General features: G+C 43.9%; 1 protein-coding gene across 12 annotated transcripts in view; it reads right to left on the bottom strand.

Moving 5' to 3' along the window:
- Positions 1-20,321, bottom strand: part of SETDB2 (SET domain bifurcated histone lysine methyltransferase 2) — a 56,963-nt gene that overhangs the window by 18,534 nt on the left and 18,108 nt on the right. For 6 of the 12 annotated variants that reach the window (XR_007913885.3, XR_011378576.2, XM_089303292.1 and 3 more), the window contains 2 exon segments: positions 12,482-12,578; positions 1,625-2,185 (listed from right to left, as the gene is read on the bottom strand). Coding sequence is in view for 6 of the 12 variants with exons in the window: in XM_089303292.1 (XP_089159418.1) it covers positions 1,625-2,185; positions 12,482-12,578 (658 nt within the window). In the remaining 6 variants the exon portion in view is untranslated. 12 annotated transcript variants of the gene reach the window in all.

Genomic DNA, 20,321 nt, shown 5'->3' with positions numbered 1-20,321 from the left:
CCTGAAGAGCCTTCTCTGAGGTTCATTTGTAATGCAAAGAAAGTATTACCTCTGGGGTTTTTGTGAGAATTAAATAAGGAAGTATATGTAAAATCCTTGTCACAGAGGATTATGCTACAAGATGAAAGACAATATTCATCTTTGGAAGAAATAATTTCCAGAGGCCGGTGCTGTGGCATAGCAGGTAAAGCCGCCGCATGCAGTGCCAGCATGGTTCAAGTCCTGGCTGCTCCACTTCCAATCCAGCTCTCTGCTATGGCCTGGAAAAGCAGCAGAAGATGGCCCGTCTTTGGGCCCCTACACCCATGTGGGAGACCTGGAAGAAGCTCCTGGATTTGGATTGGTGCAGCTCCAGCCACTGCGGCCATCTAGGGAATGAACCAGTGGATGGAAGACCTCTTTCTCATTGCCTCTGCCTCTCTGTATCTCTGTCTTTCAAATAAAATAAATATTAAAAAAAAGAAATAATTTTCAAATAAATATTTTTGGCAAGTCTTCTTATTGTGAAAGCACATTTTTCCATTTAAAATTTTTTAGTTTTATTTGTTTGAAATGAAGAGCAACAGAGAGAATGAGAGAGAGAATTTTCCATCTGCTGGTTCACTCCCCAAATGCCTACAACAGCCAAACCTGGGCCAGGCTGAAGTTAGGAGCCAGGAATTCCAGTGGGGTCTCAAGTATTTTGGCCAATAACTAAGATTTGGGCCATTATCTGCTGCTTCCCAGGCAAATGATCCCAGGTGCTCAGAGATGGTATGCAGGCACACATGGTGGTAGCTTAATCCACTGTACCACAGTTCTCACCCCTCTTTTTTTTTTTTTTTTTTTTTAAGACTGATTTATTTATTTTAAAGTCACAGTTACACAGAGAGAAAAGGAGGCAGAGAGAGAAAGGTCTTCCATCCACTGGTTCACTCCCCAGATGGCTGCAATGGCCAGAGCTGTGCTGATCCGAAGCCAGGAGCCAGGAGCTTCTTCCAGGTCTTCCACGTGGGTGCAGGGGCCCAAGCACTTGGGCCATCTTTCACTGCTTTTCCATGCCATAGCAGAGCTGGATTGGAAGTGGAGCAGCTGGGTCTTGATCCGGTGCTCATATGGGATGTCGGTACTGCAAGCGTCAGCTTTACCCGCTACGCCACGGCGCCAGCCCCTCATCCCTCTATTTAAAAGTTTTATGTAATTTATTTGAAAGGCAGAGATAGATCTATCTAGCTAGCTATCCATCTATCTATCTTCTGGTTTCCTCCCCAAATTCTCTCAGCAGGTGAGGCTATGCCAGGCCAAAGCCAGGAGCTGGTTAGACTCAATCCAGGTCTCCCACAAGAGTGGCAGGGACCTGAATACTTGAACCATCATTTCTGCCTTCCAAAGTGCTCATTAGCAGGATTCTAGTCTAGAAAGAGGAGCTGGGACTTGAACTCAGGCACTCCCATATGTTATGTGGGCATACCAAGCAGTGTCGTAACAGTAGTACCAAATGCCTCTCCCACATCTTTTCATTTTAGATTCTTGCTGAATGGTTTTAGACAGACAGACAGACAGACAAACTGATACAGAGTAGGACTTTTTGAAAAGTGTCCCTTCATTGAGAAGATTTTTTGAAATGTCACATTTTTCTACTCACATGTCTATGCAGCCCTCAGAACAGTCACATGCATCAGTAAACATGTTGGAAAAGCTGTTTAGATAATAAGTTCGTGGCCACATAGTCTTTCTGTACTTAAACTGTGGAAGCTTTCTACTGTCAATTTCGTTACAGAAAGAAATGGGCACTGACTCCACTCCATTGCTAATATCCACATCAGAAACAATTTCTTCTTGCTTTGGGTAATTCCGAGTCAACTGAACATAGGTATTGAAAGAAAAGTTATCTGTAAATAAAAAGTTACACTCTGTCTCAAGCAGGTAACGAAAAACTTCCTCCACGTTTCGTAGACTCCTTCCACAAGGAGTTTTATAACTCACATGGAGTGCTGACGAATGAGAGTTTGTCTTCGCGTGTCGCCTTTGGAAGTGACACTTGATTGGGAGCTGTAGAGGGTTTTCTCCTTTGAAGCTTGGCATTTTCACCAGACAGGCACGAGAGCAATCATGACTTTGGTAAGATAAATGCAAAGATGATTTTCTTGCTCTCAAGCCTACAACTTTATTTTCCAGAGGAAGAATCTCTTTGTTTCCTGTAGATCTGTTAACATGAATTATTTATTAGTATCTTAAATTTATATTCAATTCCGCACTTTTAAAAACTCTGCACACTAAGGCAACAATTTTTATTCTCTTTTTCTTAAACAACACTAAAATAAGCCAAACTCTTAAGACAATGTTTTAGCATGCTCTATAGCCACATAAAGGTGACACCCAACTTCAGAATACCCCAGGAAGCTATGATTTCTGATGTGACCTTCTGTTACGCACTTCACAGCACTTAGCCAATGTAGAGTTCATTTAGAACTCACTAAGGAACTGAGGAGGTTACTTCTTCAGGCATACTTAACTTCCAAGTTTTCTGCCTGCAAAACACCAGCAAAGGCTACAGGGCAGGTGTTGTGGCCAATGGGTTAAGCAATCACTTGAGCCTCTTGGCACACTGAGCCTTGGCATGGTTACTGGCAGCCTAAGGCCACATCCTTGATATGACTGCAGCTTTTCTAAAATGCCTGCCCAAGAAATGTCACCAGAAAACTTTACTGTTTGTTCTAAATAATCCCTCCTGTTCTTTCAGCTTTTATTTAAAAGGGCTTACAATATTAATCTTTCCTCTGTCCCTTTGAGATTTACATGTATCTTCCTCAGGGACTTGAAAGGCATTTCTTTGACGTAATGATCTGGAAGGAGGGGTCCCCTGCTGCCTCCAAGGCCCTGTGGGAGGATGAAACTCTAACTTGGATGGTAACTGCCGCTACCAGACACAAATGTCTATTCATATTTACACTGCCGACTTCTGTCATTTTTCATTTGAGCCTCTGACTTTTGGCTCTGTCTACTTCTCCATCCTTTTAAAATACCTGGCTGCCTCTGCCCAGATTAAGAGCTCAATTCTTTCCCCTGCTGTAGGTAGTTACTGAAAAAAAATCTGTTTTTACCACTTTAATTAATACCTAGTTTTGTTTATGTTTTTGACTCTTATCACCAAGCTTCAATAATCATATTTTTGTTCACTTTAAACAAATCCCACACATCACATTTTTTTAACCTGAAATAATTCAGTATGTATTTCTAACAGAGATGTTTTAAAAAATAACCTAAAGACCCATTTTCATACTTCCATGAATCCAGGTAAACTCCACACACTGTATCTAATTAGAGTGTCTTTTATATCTCTTATCCTGATAGCAGTGCACCCTCCATTTTTACCACATAACATTTCATTTGTTGAAGGTGAGGTGTCATTTGTCCTGTAGCATCTGCCACATTCTGGAACTTGGCTGATGGCCTTCTTTATAGTGTTTAATTAACTCATTCTTCTGCCTCTTGTATTCCCAGTAAATTGATGGTTAGTTCTAGGAGCTTCAGTAGATTCAGACTTTTTGGGGGGTAGTTCAAATTTTGGGTTGTGGGAAGCACATAGGTGGTATTATGAATTTCCCATTGTGTCACAACAGGAAGCACACAATACCTGGGTGTCTCCCTTCCAGTGATGTTAATAACCAGGTTGGGGTGTTTTCAGCCAAGTCCATCCATTTCAGTCTCTCATGAAATCTTTCACTTACTGGTTTTGGCATTCATTTACGAACATTTTCTAGGGTAGCCCTATACAAGTTATGGTGGTGTGAGTCCTCAATGGTTTGCTACCAATTCATGATCACTGAAGAACTGAAAGTGTTTAGAAATTTTTCTAGCAGTTTAATACTGTCACAACATTTTATTGCCTTTTAGAAGAAAAGAAGTCCTTAATAAACTGGAAGTTTTAAACAAGAAAACATCACTACAGTTATAGTTTGAAAATATGGACCTGGGCCACTGTTTTAGTGGGAATAGGGGCAATGGTGGTTATAAAATTAACAATCATCTAACACTATCATTCTTACTGAATTTTCTGGCTGGAATTCTCTTATAAAGAAATTTTCCTCACTAACCTTGAGTTATTTTGACAAAGAATTACTTTGGGAAAGGTGGCAAAACAGATTTTTTTCATAACTACCTACAGCAGGGGAAAGAATTGAGCTCTAATCTGGGCAGAGGCGGCCAGGTATTTTAAAAGGATGGAGAAGTAGACAGAGCCAAAAGTCAGAGGCTCAAATGAAAAATGACAGAAGTTGGCAGTGTAAATGTGATTCTTTTTACTTACCACTACTCAAAATAATGAGTCATATCCTATCAACTACCAAAGTGACTGATTAAGGCCGGCGCCGCGGCTCACTAGGCTAATCCTCTGCCTAGCGGCGCCGGCACACCGGGTTCTAGTCCCGGTCGGGGCGCCGGATTCTGTCCCGGTTGCCCCTCTTCCAGGCCAGCTCTCTGCTGTGGCCCGGGAGTGCAGTGGAGGATGGCCCAAGTGCTTGGGCCCTGCACCCCATGGGAGACCAGGAAAAGCACCTGGCTCCTGGCTCCTGCCATCGGATCAGCGCGGTGCGCCGGCCGCAACGCGCCAGCCGCGGCAGCCATTGGAGGGTGAACCAACGGCAAAGGAAGACCTTTCTCTCTGTCTCTCTCTCTCACTGTCCACTCTGCCTGTCAAAAAAAAAAAAAAAAAAAAAAAAAAAAACAAAGTGACTGATTAAACTGTTATTAATAAATGCTATCATGAACTCATGGATCTTTTAATGCACTTAATGTGACTAAATTAATCTCAGTGATTATTCCTTCTGATGTTCGAATTGTGTGATTTTTGGCCTTCAAGTTTGTTCTTGTATCCTTCTGCACAACACCAAGTCTTTGGAACCTTTCTTTCCTGTTACAAGATGTCCTAGGTTTGGAATCAGTCATTTCTGTAGGAACCATGGTTCTGCTTAATAAGAATCAACATGCAGGGATCACAATTTTGGTCCCAAGAGGTACAGACGTTTTAATCATACAGACTCCCAAACTGATTTCCAAAAAGGCTGTACCAACCTATACTCTCATGAGCATAAATGAATGCTGTTCTGAATATTATTAATTTTAAAGTCAATATGATACACATTAAAAACAGTATTGTGTAACTTCTTTTTCTCTAAATAGGAACTTTGATCATAATTTCATGTTAATTGGCCCCCTACCCCCACTTTGGTGACATATCTATTTCTAAAAATTATGTAATTTGTTTGAAAGGCAGACTTACAGAGAGAAAGAGATCATTCATTCACATTTTAATCCCCAAATGACTGGAACGGCCTGGGCTGGGGGAGCCTAGAACTCTATCCAAGTCTCCCACGTGGGTAGCAGGGGACCAAGTACTTAGGCCATCTTCTGCTGCCTTCTCAGGCACATTAGCAGGGAGCTGGATCAGAAGTGGGGCAGCCAGTAAACATACTGCTCCACAATGCCAGCCCCTGAAATGTTTATTTACATATTTCTTTCATTACAATTAAAAAAAAAAATTTCTTTGAAAGGCAGAGAGAGAAACAAGCACTTTCCAAATACCCTCAACAGCTAGGTCTGGGAGAGGTTGAAGGTAGAAACTCAGTCCTGGTCTTGCAAGTGGATGACAGGGACTCAAATAATTGAGCCATCATCTGCTTCCTTCCAGGGTACACATCAGCGGGAACTGGAATTGGAAGCAGACCCAGGACTCCAACCTGGGACTCCTATATCTAATGCAGGCATCCAAAGGAGCATCTTAACTGCTGCGCCAAACATCTAAAGCTGTCCACTTGTTTACTAGGGGTTCATTCATCCATTCTTTCAAATATTTTGAGTGCCTGTTACATGCCAGGTGAAATGGAAATAATGATGAGAGCTCTGTGATATCAAAGAATTTATATTCTACACAGAGGACTAAGTATTAACAATAAAGTACAAATAATGTTATAAAGTCCTGGTACATGTCAGGGTAACACTTATGGAAAAACATCTAATCTCTATTACTTTTCTGGATTTTTAGGATTCTAATTTGATAATTAGTTTTTTTATAGTTTGAGAATCCAACTTCACCTGGAATTTATTTTAATGTACCATTAAGGTTTAAGTTAGGGGCTCGCGCTATGCCATAGTAGGTTAATCATCTGCCTGCCGTGACAGTGTCCCATATGGGCACCAGTTCAAGTCCCTGCTGCTCTGCTTCCAATTTAGCTCCCTGCTGATGGCCTGGGAAAGCAGTAGAAGATGGCCCAACTGCTTGGACTCCTGTACCCATGTGGGAGGCCTGGATGAAGCTCCTGGCTCCTGGCTTTGGATTGGCCCAGCTCTGGCTGTTGTGGTCATCTAGCCATTTGGGGAGTAAACCAGTGGATGGAAGACCTCTATGTCTTTCTCTCTGTAATTCCACTGCTTATTTTTTTAAAAAAATAAGATTTAAGTTAAATGTCCCAAATTATATCCAATTATTCCAGAGTTGTTTTTGCCAAGTTCTGCTTTTAAATTGTGACTTACGACGTACAACTTAATCATACCCTATGTTCTCATGAATATTATATAAATGTTCTCTCAGTTTGTAGGATTATTCAATCTCTTGATTTAACTTAACTTTTTAAAAAGATGTATTTATTTGAAAGGCAGAACTATAAATAGAGGGGGAGAGACAGAGAGAGATCTTCCATCCGCTGGTTCACTTCCTCAGTGGCCACAATGGACAGGCCTGGGTCAAGCTAAACACATGAATCTAGAAATTCATCTGGGTCTCTTACAGGGTACAAGGGCTCAAGAATTTGGGCCATCTTGCATAGTTTCCAAGGCACTAGCAGGGAGCTGAATTGGAAGTAGAGCAGCCTGGACTCTAACTGGTGCCCATATGGGAATGCTGGTGTCTCAGGCAGCAGCTTAATGTGCTGTGCCACAAAACTGGTCCTGTTAATTCTTTTTTTTTTTTTTTTTTAGATTAATTTATTGATTTCAGAGGCAGAGTTACAGAGAGGCAGAGGCAGAGAAGTCTTCAATCCGCTGGCTCACTCCCCAAATGGCTGCAATGGCTAGAGCTGGGCTGATCTGAAGCCAGGAGCTTCTTCCTGGTCTTCCAAAAGGGGTGCAGGGGCCCATGGTCTTGGGCCATCTTCTACTGCTTTCCCAGGCCATAGCAGAGAGCTGAATCGGAAGTGGACCAGCAGGGACTCGAACTGGTGCCTAAATGGGATGCCAGAACTGCAGGCAGTGGCTTTACCCACTATGCCAAAAGTGCTGGCCCCCCATTAATTCTTTATACCAGTACAACATTGTTTTTTATAAGTTGAAGGAGAATTTTGGTGTTTCTCAGGACAACTCCTTCCTTACCTTTTTTCCTTTGAAACATGGTCTGTGTGCTTTATCTTTTTGAGAGTAATTTGTAATTGCTTCTTGAGTTGAAAAATCCAAGTAATGGGATATATGGAATTAAATGAAATCTGTTATTTAGGGGAAGAATTTATCTTTTTATAATATTCAGTCTTCCCATCCAGGAACATGATTAAGTTTATTCATTAAATCTTTAGTTTTAACATGTATATGATTTCCTGTGATTACTCTATTTTTAAATTTTTGAATACTGCATATATGGATTTTATCACAATTTTCTAATAGTATGGACTTTCTTTTTTTCTTTTTTTAAGATTTATTTATTTATTTGAAAGGCAGAGTTACACAGAGGCAGACGCAGGGAGGGAGAGAGGGAGAGAGAGAGAGAGAGAGAGGTCTTCCATCCACTGGTTCACTCCCCAGATGGCCACAACGGCCAGAGCTGTGCCAATCTAAAGCCAGGAGCTTCTTTTGGGTCTCCCACCTGGTTGCAGGAGTCCAAGTACTTCAGCCATCCTTCACTGCTTTCCCAAGCCACTGAGCAGGGAGCTGGATTGGAAATGTGAGCAGCTGGGGGACTGGAACTGGCGCCCACATGTAATGCTGATGCCGTAGTCAGAGGTTTAATCTACTACACCACAGCACTCGCCCCTCAAAAGAAATACTTTTAAGGTTTCATCAGAGGCTGGTGCTGGGGTGTAGCGGGTTAAAGCCCTGGCTTGAAGTGCTGGCATCCCATATGGGCGCTGGTTCTAGTCCCGGCTGCTCCTCTTCTGATCCAGCTCTCTGCTATGGCCTGGGAGGGCAGTAGAGGATGGCCCAACTCCTTGGGCCCCTGCACCCACGTGGGAGATCCGGAAGAAGCTCCTAGCTCCTGGCTTCAGATTGTGCAGCTCCGGCCGTTGCAGCATCTGGAGAGTGAACCAGTGGATAGAAGACCCCCCTCCAACCACGTGTAACTCTGACCTTCAAATAAATCTTTAAAAAAAAAGATATTATAAGGGTTTATTTATTTTCTTTTTAGAAAGAGAGATTAGCCCTGAGTCTGGGTTCAGTACTCTCACTGATACGTTCCCACCCACCTAACTGAAAGTCTGAGCTGCATCTGAGCACCAGGGTTCCCATCATGGATCCCTACTGATGTCCCCTTACTGCCCCAATATGTAGTTGTCCCACATAAGCCTTGAGGGAGAGCCTCAATAAGTGTCTCTGGATGCCATACCAAGTCTCTCCTGAAAACAGACATACTCAAGAGCCCAAGAACCCAGCTGGTCTGGATGCAGGCCCCAGCATCTCAGTGCTGGCCGGAGTGCACCAGGGCTTCTCTGTCTTTAGAATCATGCCCCTAAGCCGGCGCCGTGGCTCAATAGGCTAATCCTCCACCTTGCGGCGCCGGCACACCGGGTTCTAGTCCCGGTTGGGGCGCTGGATTCTGTCCCGGTTGCCCCTCTTCCAGGCCAGCTCTCTGCTATGGCCAGGGAGTGCAGTGGAGGATGGCCCAGGTGTTTGGGCCCTGCACCCCATGGGAGACCAGGAAAAGCACCTGGATCCTGGCTCCTGCCATCGGATCAGTGCGGTGCGCCGGCTGCAGCGGCGGCCATTGGAGGGTGAACCAACGGCAAAGGAAGACCTTTCTCTCTCTGTCTCTCTCTCTCACTGTCCACTCTGCCTGTCAAAAATAAAAATAAAAAAAAAAAAAATAATAAAAAAAAAAGAATCATGCCCCTGAAGATCTCAGCCCTCCTCTCTACCCATCATGCCAGAGACCTAGTGGGGATGCAGAAGCTGGGATACAGAGGTGCAGGACCAGGAATCTGTCTTGCCTTTAAGCTCTAAGCACTTCCCAGAATTTAGGTCTGAAGCTCAGTACCTGCTCTGTACCAGTCATGAATCAGACCTGGGGCTGGCACATTGGCGTAGCAGGTAAAGCCACCGCCAGTAACACCACCATCCCATATGGGCACTGGTTCGAATCTCAGCTACTTCACTTCTGATCCACGTCCCTGCTAACAGCCTGAGAAAAGCAGCAGAGTATAGCCCAAAGAGTTTGGACCCCTGCCACCCATGTGGGTGACCTGGAAGAAGCTCCTGCCCCTGGCTTCAGCTTGGCCCAGCCCCAGCTATTGTAGCCATCTGGGGAGTCAAACAGCTTGCTGTCTCTTTCCCCACCTCCCTGCCTCCATCGCTGCAACTCTGACTTTCAAATAAATATCTTAAAAAAAATATTTATTTGTTTGAGAGGCAGAGTTACAGACAATGAGAGAGAGAGGGAGAGAGAGAGAGAGAGAAACAGAAAGGTATTCCATCTGCAGGTTCACTCCCCAAGTGGCCACAATGGCTGGAACTGTGCCAATCCAAAGCCAGGAGCCAGGAGCTTCTTCTGGGTCTCCCAGGCCATAGCAGAGAGCTAGATTGGAAGAGGAGCAGCCAGAACTAGAACCGGTGACCATATGGGATGCTGGCACCATAGGTGGAGGCTTAACCTACTGCACAACAGTGCTGGCCCCAATAAATATATCTTTTAAAAAAAGAAGAATCAGGCTTGCAGGGCTCTACTGGCCACCCTCTTACTTGGATGGAGTGGTGTCTGGGGCCCTACACTGCCAAAACTGCCCCTTTAGCAAGTGCCCTGTGTACTGCAGTACATGGCGGGGATCGTGGCCTCCAAGAGGGCGAGGCTGGGACTGGTGGGGCAGCAGAAGCAGGCCCCAATAGCTGCTTCTTGATGACAGCTGGTCTGAAGCCGATATGCTTTTAAAATATTTCTTAAAAACATACATAAAACAAAAATAAATGAATAAATAAAATTAAAACAGAGACTGAAAGAGGTACTAGTGTTTGCTGCAGCAATAAAAATGCTGTTTGGGTCACCCACGTCCCATATTGGAGTATTTTCCAAGTCCTTGCTCCTCTATATTTGATCCAATTCCCTACAAATGCATATCCTGGGAGGCAGCAGACAATGGCTCAAGTGCTTAAGTCCCTGCTACCCTCATGGGAGACCCAGACGGAGTTCTGCGTTCACAGCTTTGGCCTAGCCCAATCATAGCTGTTGTGGGCATCTGAGGAGTGAACCAAATAAAAATGAAAATAAATAAAAAATGAAGGAAAACTGGGAAAAAAACCCACAAGGTAAAGGTTGTTCCCCTTACATAACTTCAATGTATTTGAGTACTTTTGAATAATGCTGGTGTTACAAAACATAGTAAAAAAGTCATCATATTCTATAATTCACTCTTCTTTAGCGTAGTTCACTTTAGTAATTATTGTTACTCCTTTATTTACTTATTTATATTAGTGTCTAGTACTTCCTTGTTTCTTAAAGCTGGTGCCTGGCCAGCGCTGCGGCTCACTAGGCTAATCTTCCGCCTGCGGCACTGGCACACCGTGTTCTAATACCGGTTGGGGTGCCGGATTCTGTCCTGGTTGCCCCTCTTCTAGGCCAGCTCTCTGCTGTGGCCCGGGAGTGCAGTGGAGGATGGCCTAAGTGCTTGGGCCCTGCACCCCATGGGAGACCAGGAGAAGCACCTGGCTCTTGGCTTCTGATCAGCGCGGTGCGCCTGCTGCAGCGGCCATTGGAGGGTGAACCAATGGCAAAGGAAGACCTTTCTCTCTGTCTCTCTCTCACTGTCCACTCTGCCTGTCAAAAAAAAAAAAAAAAAACCACACACGCTGGTGCCTGAATTACTTGTTCCCTATTATCATGTGCCAAGTTCCTTCTTGCCACCTTTCCTTATTAGGTATCACAGCCTGACCTGACTCTGGGCACTTCTATTTATTTGTCTGGCTTTCAAACAAATGAAATAAATCTTTAAAATATTTTTATACATTCAAACTGTAACTATCTCCAATATTTGTAAATATACATCACATATAATAGTATCTATCTATGACTCTCACAGACACTAAGATAAAAGGGAAAAAGAATTCTGTGGGGAGCAACCCGGACTAGACTGAGTTACTGGAATTAAGACTTATTCTATGCATCTGCTCTCCCACAATATGGCGCTGGGAGAGAAGTAAACAGCTTCCGCACAGCTGCCTCCAGTTCAACCAATTAACTGTAGGACTTGCTCCTGATTGGAGAGCAGCGTACTCGGCGTGTGGGCAGCCGAGTTAGGATTGGCGGAGGAGGACTATAAAGGAGGAGAGAGACGGCATGCACCGGGAACATCTAAGGGGAACATCTAGCTGAAGGAACACCTGTGCAGCCCCCGAGAAGAGCCGGCCGGCGGTGTGCCGCTCCCCTGCGGAAGTGGGGAATGTGGCCAGGGGGAACTGCCCTTCCACGGAGGTGGAAGGGATAGTAGCCAACCCGGGAAGAACCAGCAGCAAACCCGGGGAGGGCCGAGCAGACGAAAGAACAGCGCAGGGTCCTGTGTCGTTCCTCCACGAAGAGGGGGAGCGACAGAATTCTACATGGAGAACTTCTTGTTGTTATTTTAGTATTTAGTTGACAAGGCAAATGAAGTTAGGGAAAGAACTTAAGAACCTCATTTCTAAAGACACTTCTTTGTTTTCTGAAACTCATGTTCTCTGCTCTAGTGCAAAATACTTTTCGAAAACTTCCCTTTAATTTGTAGTTGAAGGGTCTGACAGAGGCATTTCTTAATAAATCTAACCAAACACTAAATGTCAGAATCTCAGATTCTCTCCTGACATGATTTTCTCTTGTATTAAACACCTTCACACAGACACATGGTAACCAGAGAAAGGGAAGGGCAGAAGAAATTCAGCCTGCATACTCCCACAACTCTCTAGCACTACTTTAGAGCTGTTCATGCATTCTAAAACCTGAAGTAATGCTGAAATATCTTGGACCCTTTTAAAAAAGTACTCCAAATAATCAGTTATTTGAAAAAAACAGACAACTTGGTAGATTTCAGTCTATTAATAGAACACACAGGTATCCTAAGTTAAATTGTATTAAAAAAAACTTGACTATGTTGGAATATTAACAAATAAATAAGCTACAAAGCACATGAAGCTTTATCTTACATAAAATCCAAATTTACAACTTATAAAAGCTTTAATGGTAAAGATTCTATATTATGTTTTATCTATTCTAATACGAGGTTGCTTAAAAAATAGTAATCTCCAGGAGTAATGGCATTAACAACGTAATATATACACATACGGAAATGTACTGTCTTCAGGAAACAAGTTTTCACAGGATGTAGAGGGAAATGATTGTGATTTGTTTCCCTTTTCATTCTCAGTCACAGGTATATGACCTACATGGAAGAAATAACAAATATGAGCAACACCAGGTTAAGTCATTCATTACAATATGCAAATAGTATCTTCAAGGCTAGAGAAGTTCCTCATATAGAGCTTTACATTTCAAGACTCAGACAAAAGATTCAGTATCAGAATGTTTAAAACATTAAGAAAATGATGGGGAGGGCATTTGGCCGCACTAGCTAGTGTGCCTGCATCCTACGCTGCAGCGCCTATGTTCGATGCCCAGCTTTGCTTCTGACTCTAGCTCCCAGCTAATGCAGAACTTGGGAGGCAGTGGCGATTGTGCAAGTGTCTGGGTTTCTGCTACCCACACTGGAAACATGGATTGAGTTTTCAGCTCCAGTTCTGGCCTCAGCCTAGCCCTGGCTGTCATGGGTATATGGGGAGTAAATCAGTAGCTCTTTCTTTTTTTTTTATTATTATTTTTTTATTTTTATTTTTTGACAGGCAGAGTGGACAGTGAGAGAGAGAGACAGAGAGAAAGGTCTTCCTTTTGCCGTTGGTTCACCCTCCAATGGCCGCCACGGCCGGTGTGCTGAGGCTGGCGCACCGCGCTGATCCGATGGCAGGAGCCAGGTACTTATCCTGGTCTCCCATGGGGTGCAGGGCCCAAGCACTTGGGCCATCCTCCACTGCACTCCCGGGCCACAGCAGAGAGCTGGCCTAGAAGAGGGGCAACCGGGAAAGAATCTGGCGCCCCGACCGGGACTAGAACCTGGTGTGCAGGCGCCGCAAGGCGGAGGATTAGCCTAGTGAGCCGCGGCGCCGGCCAAGTCAGTAGCTCTTTCCATCCCTCTCTCCATTTCTCAAATAAGTATTTTTTAAATAAAAAAAAATGAGGGGCCTACATTGTGATGTACTGGGTAGAGTTGCTGCCTCCAACACCGGCATCCCTTATGGGCACCAGCTGATATGCTGGCTGCTCTACTCTCAATCCAGCTCCCTGCTAATGGCCTAGAAGCCATGGAAGATAGCCCAAGTGCCTGGTGACCCAACACCCATGTGGGAGACCTGGAAGGAACTCCTGGCTTCAATCTTGCTCAGCCCTAGCCAATGCAGTCACCTGAGGAGTGAACTAGCAGATGGGAAAATCTCTGTGTCTCTACTTCTGTCTCTGAAGCTCTTTCAAATAAATAAATCTTTTATTTTTTTAATTAAGAAAATGGGGGCCGGCGCCGTGGCTCACTAGGCTAATCCTCCGCCTTGCGGCGCCGGCACACCGGGTTCTAGTCCTGGTCAGGGCGCCAGATTCTGTCCCGGTTGCCCCTCTTCCAGGCTAGCTCTCTGCTGTGGCCAGGGAGTGCAGTGGAGGATGGCCCAGGTGCTTGGGCCCAGCACCCCATGGGAGACCAGGAGAAGCACCTGGCTCCTGCCATCAGATCAGCGCGGTGCGCCAACTGCAGCGCGCCGGCCACGGTGGCCATTGGAGAGTGAACCAGCGGCAAAGGAAGACCTTTCTCTCTGTCTCTCTCTCACTGTCCACTCTGTCAAAAAAAAAAAAAAAAAAAGAGAGAGAGAGAGAGAGATAGGACAAAATAAAATACATAGGTGAGATTTTGTTTTAAAAAATATTTTTATTTATTTGAGAAGTAGAGTTACAGACAGTGAGAGGGAGAGATAGAAAGGTCTTCCTTCCATTGGTTCACTCCCCAAATGGCTGTGATGGCCAGAGCTGCACAGATTCGAAGCCAGGAACAAGTTGCTGCCTCCTGGTCTTCCATGCAGGTGCAGGAGCCCAAGGACCTGGGCCATTTTCCACTGTTTTCCCAGGCCATTGCAGAGAGCTGGATCAGAAGAGGAACAGCCAGGACTAGAACCGGCGCCCATATGGGAAGCCGGTGCTGCAGGCAGAGGATTAACCCACTGTGCCACGGCGTCAGCTCCCATAGGTGAGATTTCTACCACAGAAACTTTAGTTGGGCTTGAACTTGATCTAAATTTGTCAGCTTTTTTTTTTTTTAAGATTTATTTATTTATTTGAAAGGCAGAGTTACACAGGAGAGGGAGAGGCAGAGAAAGAGAGAGAGAGATAGAAAGATAGCGTGAGAGAGAGAGGTATCTTCCATCTGACGGTTCATTCCCTAAATGGCCACAACGGCCGGGTCTGGGCTAGGCCAAAGCCAGGAACCAGGAGCTTCATCCAGGACTTGGGCCATCTTCCAGGTGTATCATCAGGGAACTGAATTGGAAGTGGAGCAGCCCGGACTCGAACTGGTGTCCATATGGCATGCCAGTGCTGCAGGCAGCAGCTTTATCTATTACAACACAGTGCCAACCCCAATTTTAGAATGCATTTAAAGCTAGCATCAAATCTCTCTACTTCTGGGGCTGGCATGGTAGAGTAGTGGGTAAAGCTGCCACCTGCAGTATTGGCATCCCATATGAGCACCAGTTCAAATCCCGGCTTCTCCATTTATGAACCAGCTCTCTGCTATAGCCCGGGAAAGCAGTAGGAGATGGCCCAAGTCCTTGGGCTCCTTCACTCAAGTGGGATATCTGGAAGAAGCTCCAGGCTTCTGGCTTTGGATAGGCACAGCTCTGGCCATTGCAGCCATTTGGGGAGAGAACCGGCATATGGAAGATCTCTCTCTGCCTCTGTATCTCCATCTTTCAAATAAATAAATAAATCTTTTAAAAAATCTCTACTTCTGCCTGTATTTTAAAGAAAACATATTCTTCAAGGCTCTAAAAAGCCGGAAAATAGAAGGTTTATGTATCTTTTGTATTCTGATTGTTCTAGAGTCATCAATTCTGTGTGTAGGGATATGAGGTATTTGGGTAACCACTTTTGATCTATTTGTCTTTTCATATTTCTTCATTACCTTTTTATTGTATTATCTCGTTATGTGTGTCTTCCATTTATACTTTATCTACTTTTTCTATCATGACTTCAATATAGAAATAAAACTCTATTTTTAATGAAAGCTATAAATTTCCTGTTCTTATTTTGAAAAGTAGATAATATGGAATATTCCAGGTTTAGCTTAAAATTTTTTCAGGGATGAGGGGCGGCATTGACAGGTTAAGCTACCACCTGCCATACCAGCATTATTTGAGTGTCAGTTGAGTTTTGGCTATTCCAGTTCCAATATAGCTCCAGGCTAATGCACTTGGGAAATAAATGGAAGATGACCTAACTGCTTGGACTCCTGACACCCATATGGGAGACCAGGATGTAGTTCCTGGCTCTTGGCTTTGGCCTGGCCCAGCCCTGGCCATTGCAGCCATTTGGGGAGTGAAACAACAGATGGAAGATCTTTTTCTCTCCATCTCCGTAACTCTACCTTTCAAATAAATAAATATCTTTAAAAAAACAATCTTTTCTTGGGGTGGATCTTTGGGTCAGTGGTTGAGTCACTGAGTGAGATGCCTGCATCCCATATCAGAGTGCCTGGTTCAAGTTCTAGACTTCTCCACTTCTGATCCAGCTTTCTTCTAATGTGCACCCTGGGAGGCAGAAGATGGTCAAAAAACTTGGTCCCTGCCACCCATGTGGGAGACTTGGATGCGTTCTAGCCTCCTGGTTTTGGCCTGGCCCTACCCTGGCTATTGTGAGTATTTAGGAAATGAATCAGTGAATGGAAGATCTGTCCATCTTTCTGTTTCTATCCACTTTTCAATTAGAATGAAAAAACAAAAGTTAAAATTAAAAAAAAAAAAAAACCCTGACTTTTCTTAATGTGCTTACTTTGTCTAATGTATTGACAGACATTCAGAAAAGACAAAACAAAACTGTGATACTTATCTTGCCTTATACTATTATCTTGGTGTTAAAGAGAAAACTAAATCTTTAAAGCACAATAAAGCAGATCATTCAGGACCATTGCAAAAGGGATAGAAACCACTGCAATGGGATTTTACAGTGAAGTAGGAGGTTGGGCTCAATTGTGAATATAGCACAGACAGGTGGGAATGGGATGTTAGTGTTGCAGGTGGAGGCTTAGCCTACTATGACACAGCACTGGCCCCCAGATGGCTTTTTTTTTTTTTTTTTTTTTTTGACAGGCAGATTTAGACAGTGAGAGAGACAGAGAGAAAGGTCTTCCTTCTGTTGGTTCACCCTCCAAATGGCTGCTACAGCCGGCGCACTGCACCAATCTGAAGCCAGGAGCCAGGTGCTTCCTCCTGGTCTCCCATGTGGGTGCAGGGCCCAAGCACTTGGGCCATCCTCTACTGCCTTCCCGGGCCACAGCAGAGAGCCGGACTGGAAGAAGAGCAACCGAGACAGAACCGGCACCCCAACTGGGATTAGAACCCAGTGTGCTGGCACCACAGGCGGAGGATTAGCCTAGTGAGCCGCGGCGCCGGCCCAGATGGCTTCTTTCGACCTCAACACCAATTCCTTTTGTTTCACTCATTTTTTAATGGAATGTCGATGCTGCAAGCCATGGCTTTATCTGCTATGCCAGAATGCCAGCCCCAATCTCTAAACATTTCTTTTTTTTTTAAGATTGATTTATTTATTTGAAAGGCAGAGTTACAGACATAGAGATAGAGAGATCTTCCAATCGCTGGTTCAATCCCTAAATGGCCACAACAGCCAGGACTGGGACAGGCAGAAGTCAGGACCCAGGAGCTTCTTCCAGGTCTCCCATGTGGGTGCAGTGGCCCAAACACTTGGGGCTTCCTCCACTGCTTTCCCAGGAGCATTAGAAGGGAGCTGGATCAGAAGTGGAACAGCTGGGACTCAAATTGGTGGCCATATGGGATACCGGTGCCTCAGGCAGCGGCTTTAACCCGTTGAGCCACAGCACCAGCCCCTCAATATTATTTTTAAAATAAATGCTACCATGAAACTTAATTACCAGGAAAAAAAATTTTTTTTTGACAGGCAGAGTTTAGACAGAGAGAGAGAGACAGAAAGAAAGGACTTCCTTTCCGTTGGTTCACTCCCCAAATGGCTGCCACAGCCGGTGCACTGCGCCAATCCAAAACCAGGAGCCAGGTGCTTCCTCCTGGTCTCCCACACGGGTGCAGGGCCCAAGGACTTGGGCCATCTTCCACTGCACCCCTGGCCCACAGTAGAGAGCTGGACTGGAAGAGGGGCAACTGGGACAGAATCCGGTGCCCCAACCGGGACTAGAACCCGGGGTGCTGGTGCCACAGGTGGAGGATTAGCCAAGTGAGCTGTAGCGCCGGCCAATTACTAGAAATTTTTAATGCTTACACTCACATTTGCCAACAATGTCAATTGTATAACCCTCCCCAATTACTTACTTTAAAATATCTCTCCAAATCTGGAAATAGGGTACTTTTGTGTTTATTAACTTGTTGCATTTCAGATAAACAAATTATAAAAACATGAAATCTTAATATTAATAATTTCTGCTGATAAAATTATTGCTTTAAAAGACTCAAAGACTCAACTTACTCTTAATGGAAAATAAGTTGTTTTAGAAAGAAAAAAAAAACTGTTTAGCATGATTTTCTTGTTACCAATTCTCACATTTAAAAGCCTCCCTTGCAATCCCTTAAGGGTGTGCTGTTTCTGCTTAGGTCCAGAATGTGCCACAGTGGTACAAGGACTGCTTTGAGCTGAAGACACTTGAGAATCAACAAATGCAGAAAAAGCTTTCTCTGAACATCCCTTATCTGTCCAAAACAGATCCTCCCAAAAAAGAACCAAACTGCCACAAATTGCCTCCCCCCAGAGAATTTCATCAACCAGGAAAGATGACTCTTATCACAGGAGAGCAGAAGTCAGCCCCATACAGATCCATCCTGTCTCCCACCTGTGCTCCGCAGGACCTATTTCTCTCTCCAAAGGCATCTGTGCTCCCAGAGCAGCTCTCTGACCCTCCCCTTCCCCTACCGAGATGCTCTAACAAGCTCTCAAATCTCACACTGCTGCTTTGGGTATTCACTTCTGTGTAGCTCCTGTGTACGTAAAATTAAAAGTTAATAAATTGGTATTCTTTTCTGTTATTCTGTCTTTTGGCAATTTAATTAATAGCCCCCACCTACAGCCAATAAGATAGAGAAAAGTTTTTCCTTCCTCTATAATTCCAAGGATACTGTGAAAGGGAACTCACTTGAACCCACTTCTAAACTATACTTGAGTTACTAAAATTGTGAATATCTTTGAATAACAAAGGTTTCTTTATAGTCTGGTGATGCTATATTTTCAGAGATTTAAAAATTTCTAGGCTGCAAATTATGATATTAAGACAAAATGAGTAAAATTTCTTGATAACATCCAACAGCATTAATTAAAATCCAGTAAATGTACTTCTGTAATACTTTAGCAAATTTGTGATAGACTAATATAATGAAATGGTGATTCTAATAAAAATCTTTTTTCCTTTTCTAGTCTTTGTACATAGACCACTATAAGAAATATATACTGGGTTTCTGCCCCAGTTTCCAACACAGGATTCTAAATTTCTTGTAATTTCCTGAGTGATGGGGTGACAAGGACATTTTATGTTATATTTGGTCTTAATCCTAGCTTCCTGACACAAGAGTTGTTTTTTTTTTTTTTTTTACAGGCAGAGTGGACAGTGAGAGAGAGAGAGACAGAGAGAAAGGTCTTCCTTTGCCATTGGTTCCGTTGGTTCACCCTCCAATGGCCGCTACGGCCGGCACAACGCGCTGATCCAATGGCAGGAGCCAGGTGCTTATCCTGGTCTCCCATGGGGTGCAAGACCCAAGCACTTGAGCCATCCTCCACTGCACTCCCGGGCCACAGCAGAGAGCTGGCCTGGAAGCTTTTAAGACCCTTAGAGTCTCTGGAGTAAAAGTGTCTTCTGTATGCTAATAAGAAGATTGGTGACTGGGTTAGCTAGACCAAGGTCCAAACAGAGGGTTGGAATTTTTATTCCAAGGATGGAGTGGGGCAGGAAGTCAAGTTAATCACCAGTGGCAACTCTTTATTTAGTGAACCCAACAAGCCTCTGACTATAATATAAATTAAAAATGCTATCTTAAAATATATATATATTTCAAAAATGTATCAATGGCCACCAAGTTAATAAAAAAATGCCCATGTAATGAGATCTCCATGTATCCTCTATATGACAGAGCTCAAAGATTTACCAGTTGTTGAACACATCCACTGCTATGAGGTTGTAACCCTCAAACTCCAAGAGACAGAAACTTCTGCACGCATCAGGGTCCTTCGGAACCCCGTACCTCTCCACCTGGCTGCTCCTCTGTGTCCTTTTTAATATCCCTTATAATAAGCCTGCAAAAATAACTAAAGTACTTCCTGAATTCTATCAGTCATTATACAAATTATCAAACTGCAGGAGGGGACTATGGGAATCAAGTTGGTTAACTAAAGGCACAGGGCTTGTGACTAGCATCTGAAGTAGGGGATAAGCCGTGTGGGACTGATCCCTCACTTGGGGGCTCTGTACTAACTCTGGCAGGTAGGCGGCAGAACTGAACAAAATTATACAATGCTCAGTTGGTATCCACAGAAAACTGGAAAATCGCTTGGTGTAGAAACCTACACATTTCCTATCAGAAGTAGTGTGAATAGAGAAATAGTGTTTTTTCTTTTTAAGTACATTATCTTTAATCCTTCTAAATTGAATTTATTTAAAATTTGTAAGATGAATGGTCTAAAAATATTTAAAACTGAAAAATATACCTTCCTAGTAGTGTTCTTCACAGAAAATGGGTTTATGGTGGTTTTTAGTTTCAGAATTCTATCTGCCCTCTTTACATCAGAAGACTTCTTGAAGAAAACACACATTTGTTCATCTTTTCCTTAGGAGATACATTTCCTA

Source organism: Oryctolagus cuniculus, chromosome 9 (assembly GCF_051225735.1).
Source record: "Oryctolagus cuniculus isolate XC-2025 breed Fujian yellow rabbit chromosome 9, ASM5122573v1, whole genome shotgun sequence".
NCBI classification, from domain to species: domain Eukaryota; kingdom Metazoa; phylum Chordata; class Mammalia; order Lagomorpha; family Leporidae; genus Oryctolagus; species Oryctolagus cuniculus.
This window is presented reverse-complemented; position numbering and strand designations above follow the sequence as displayed.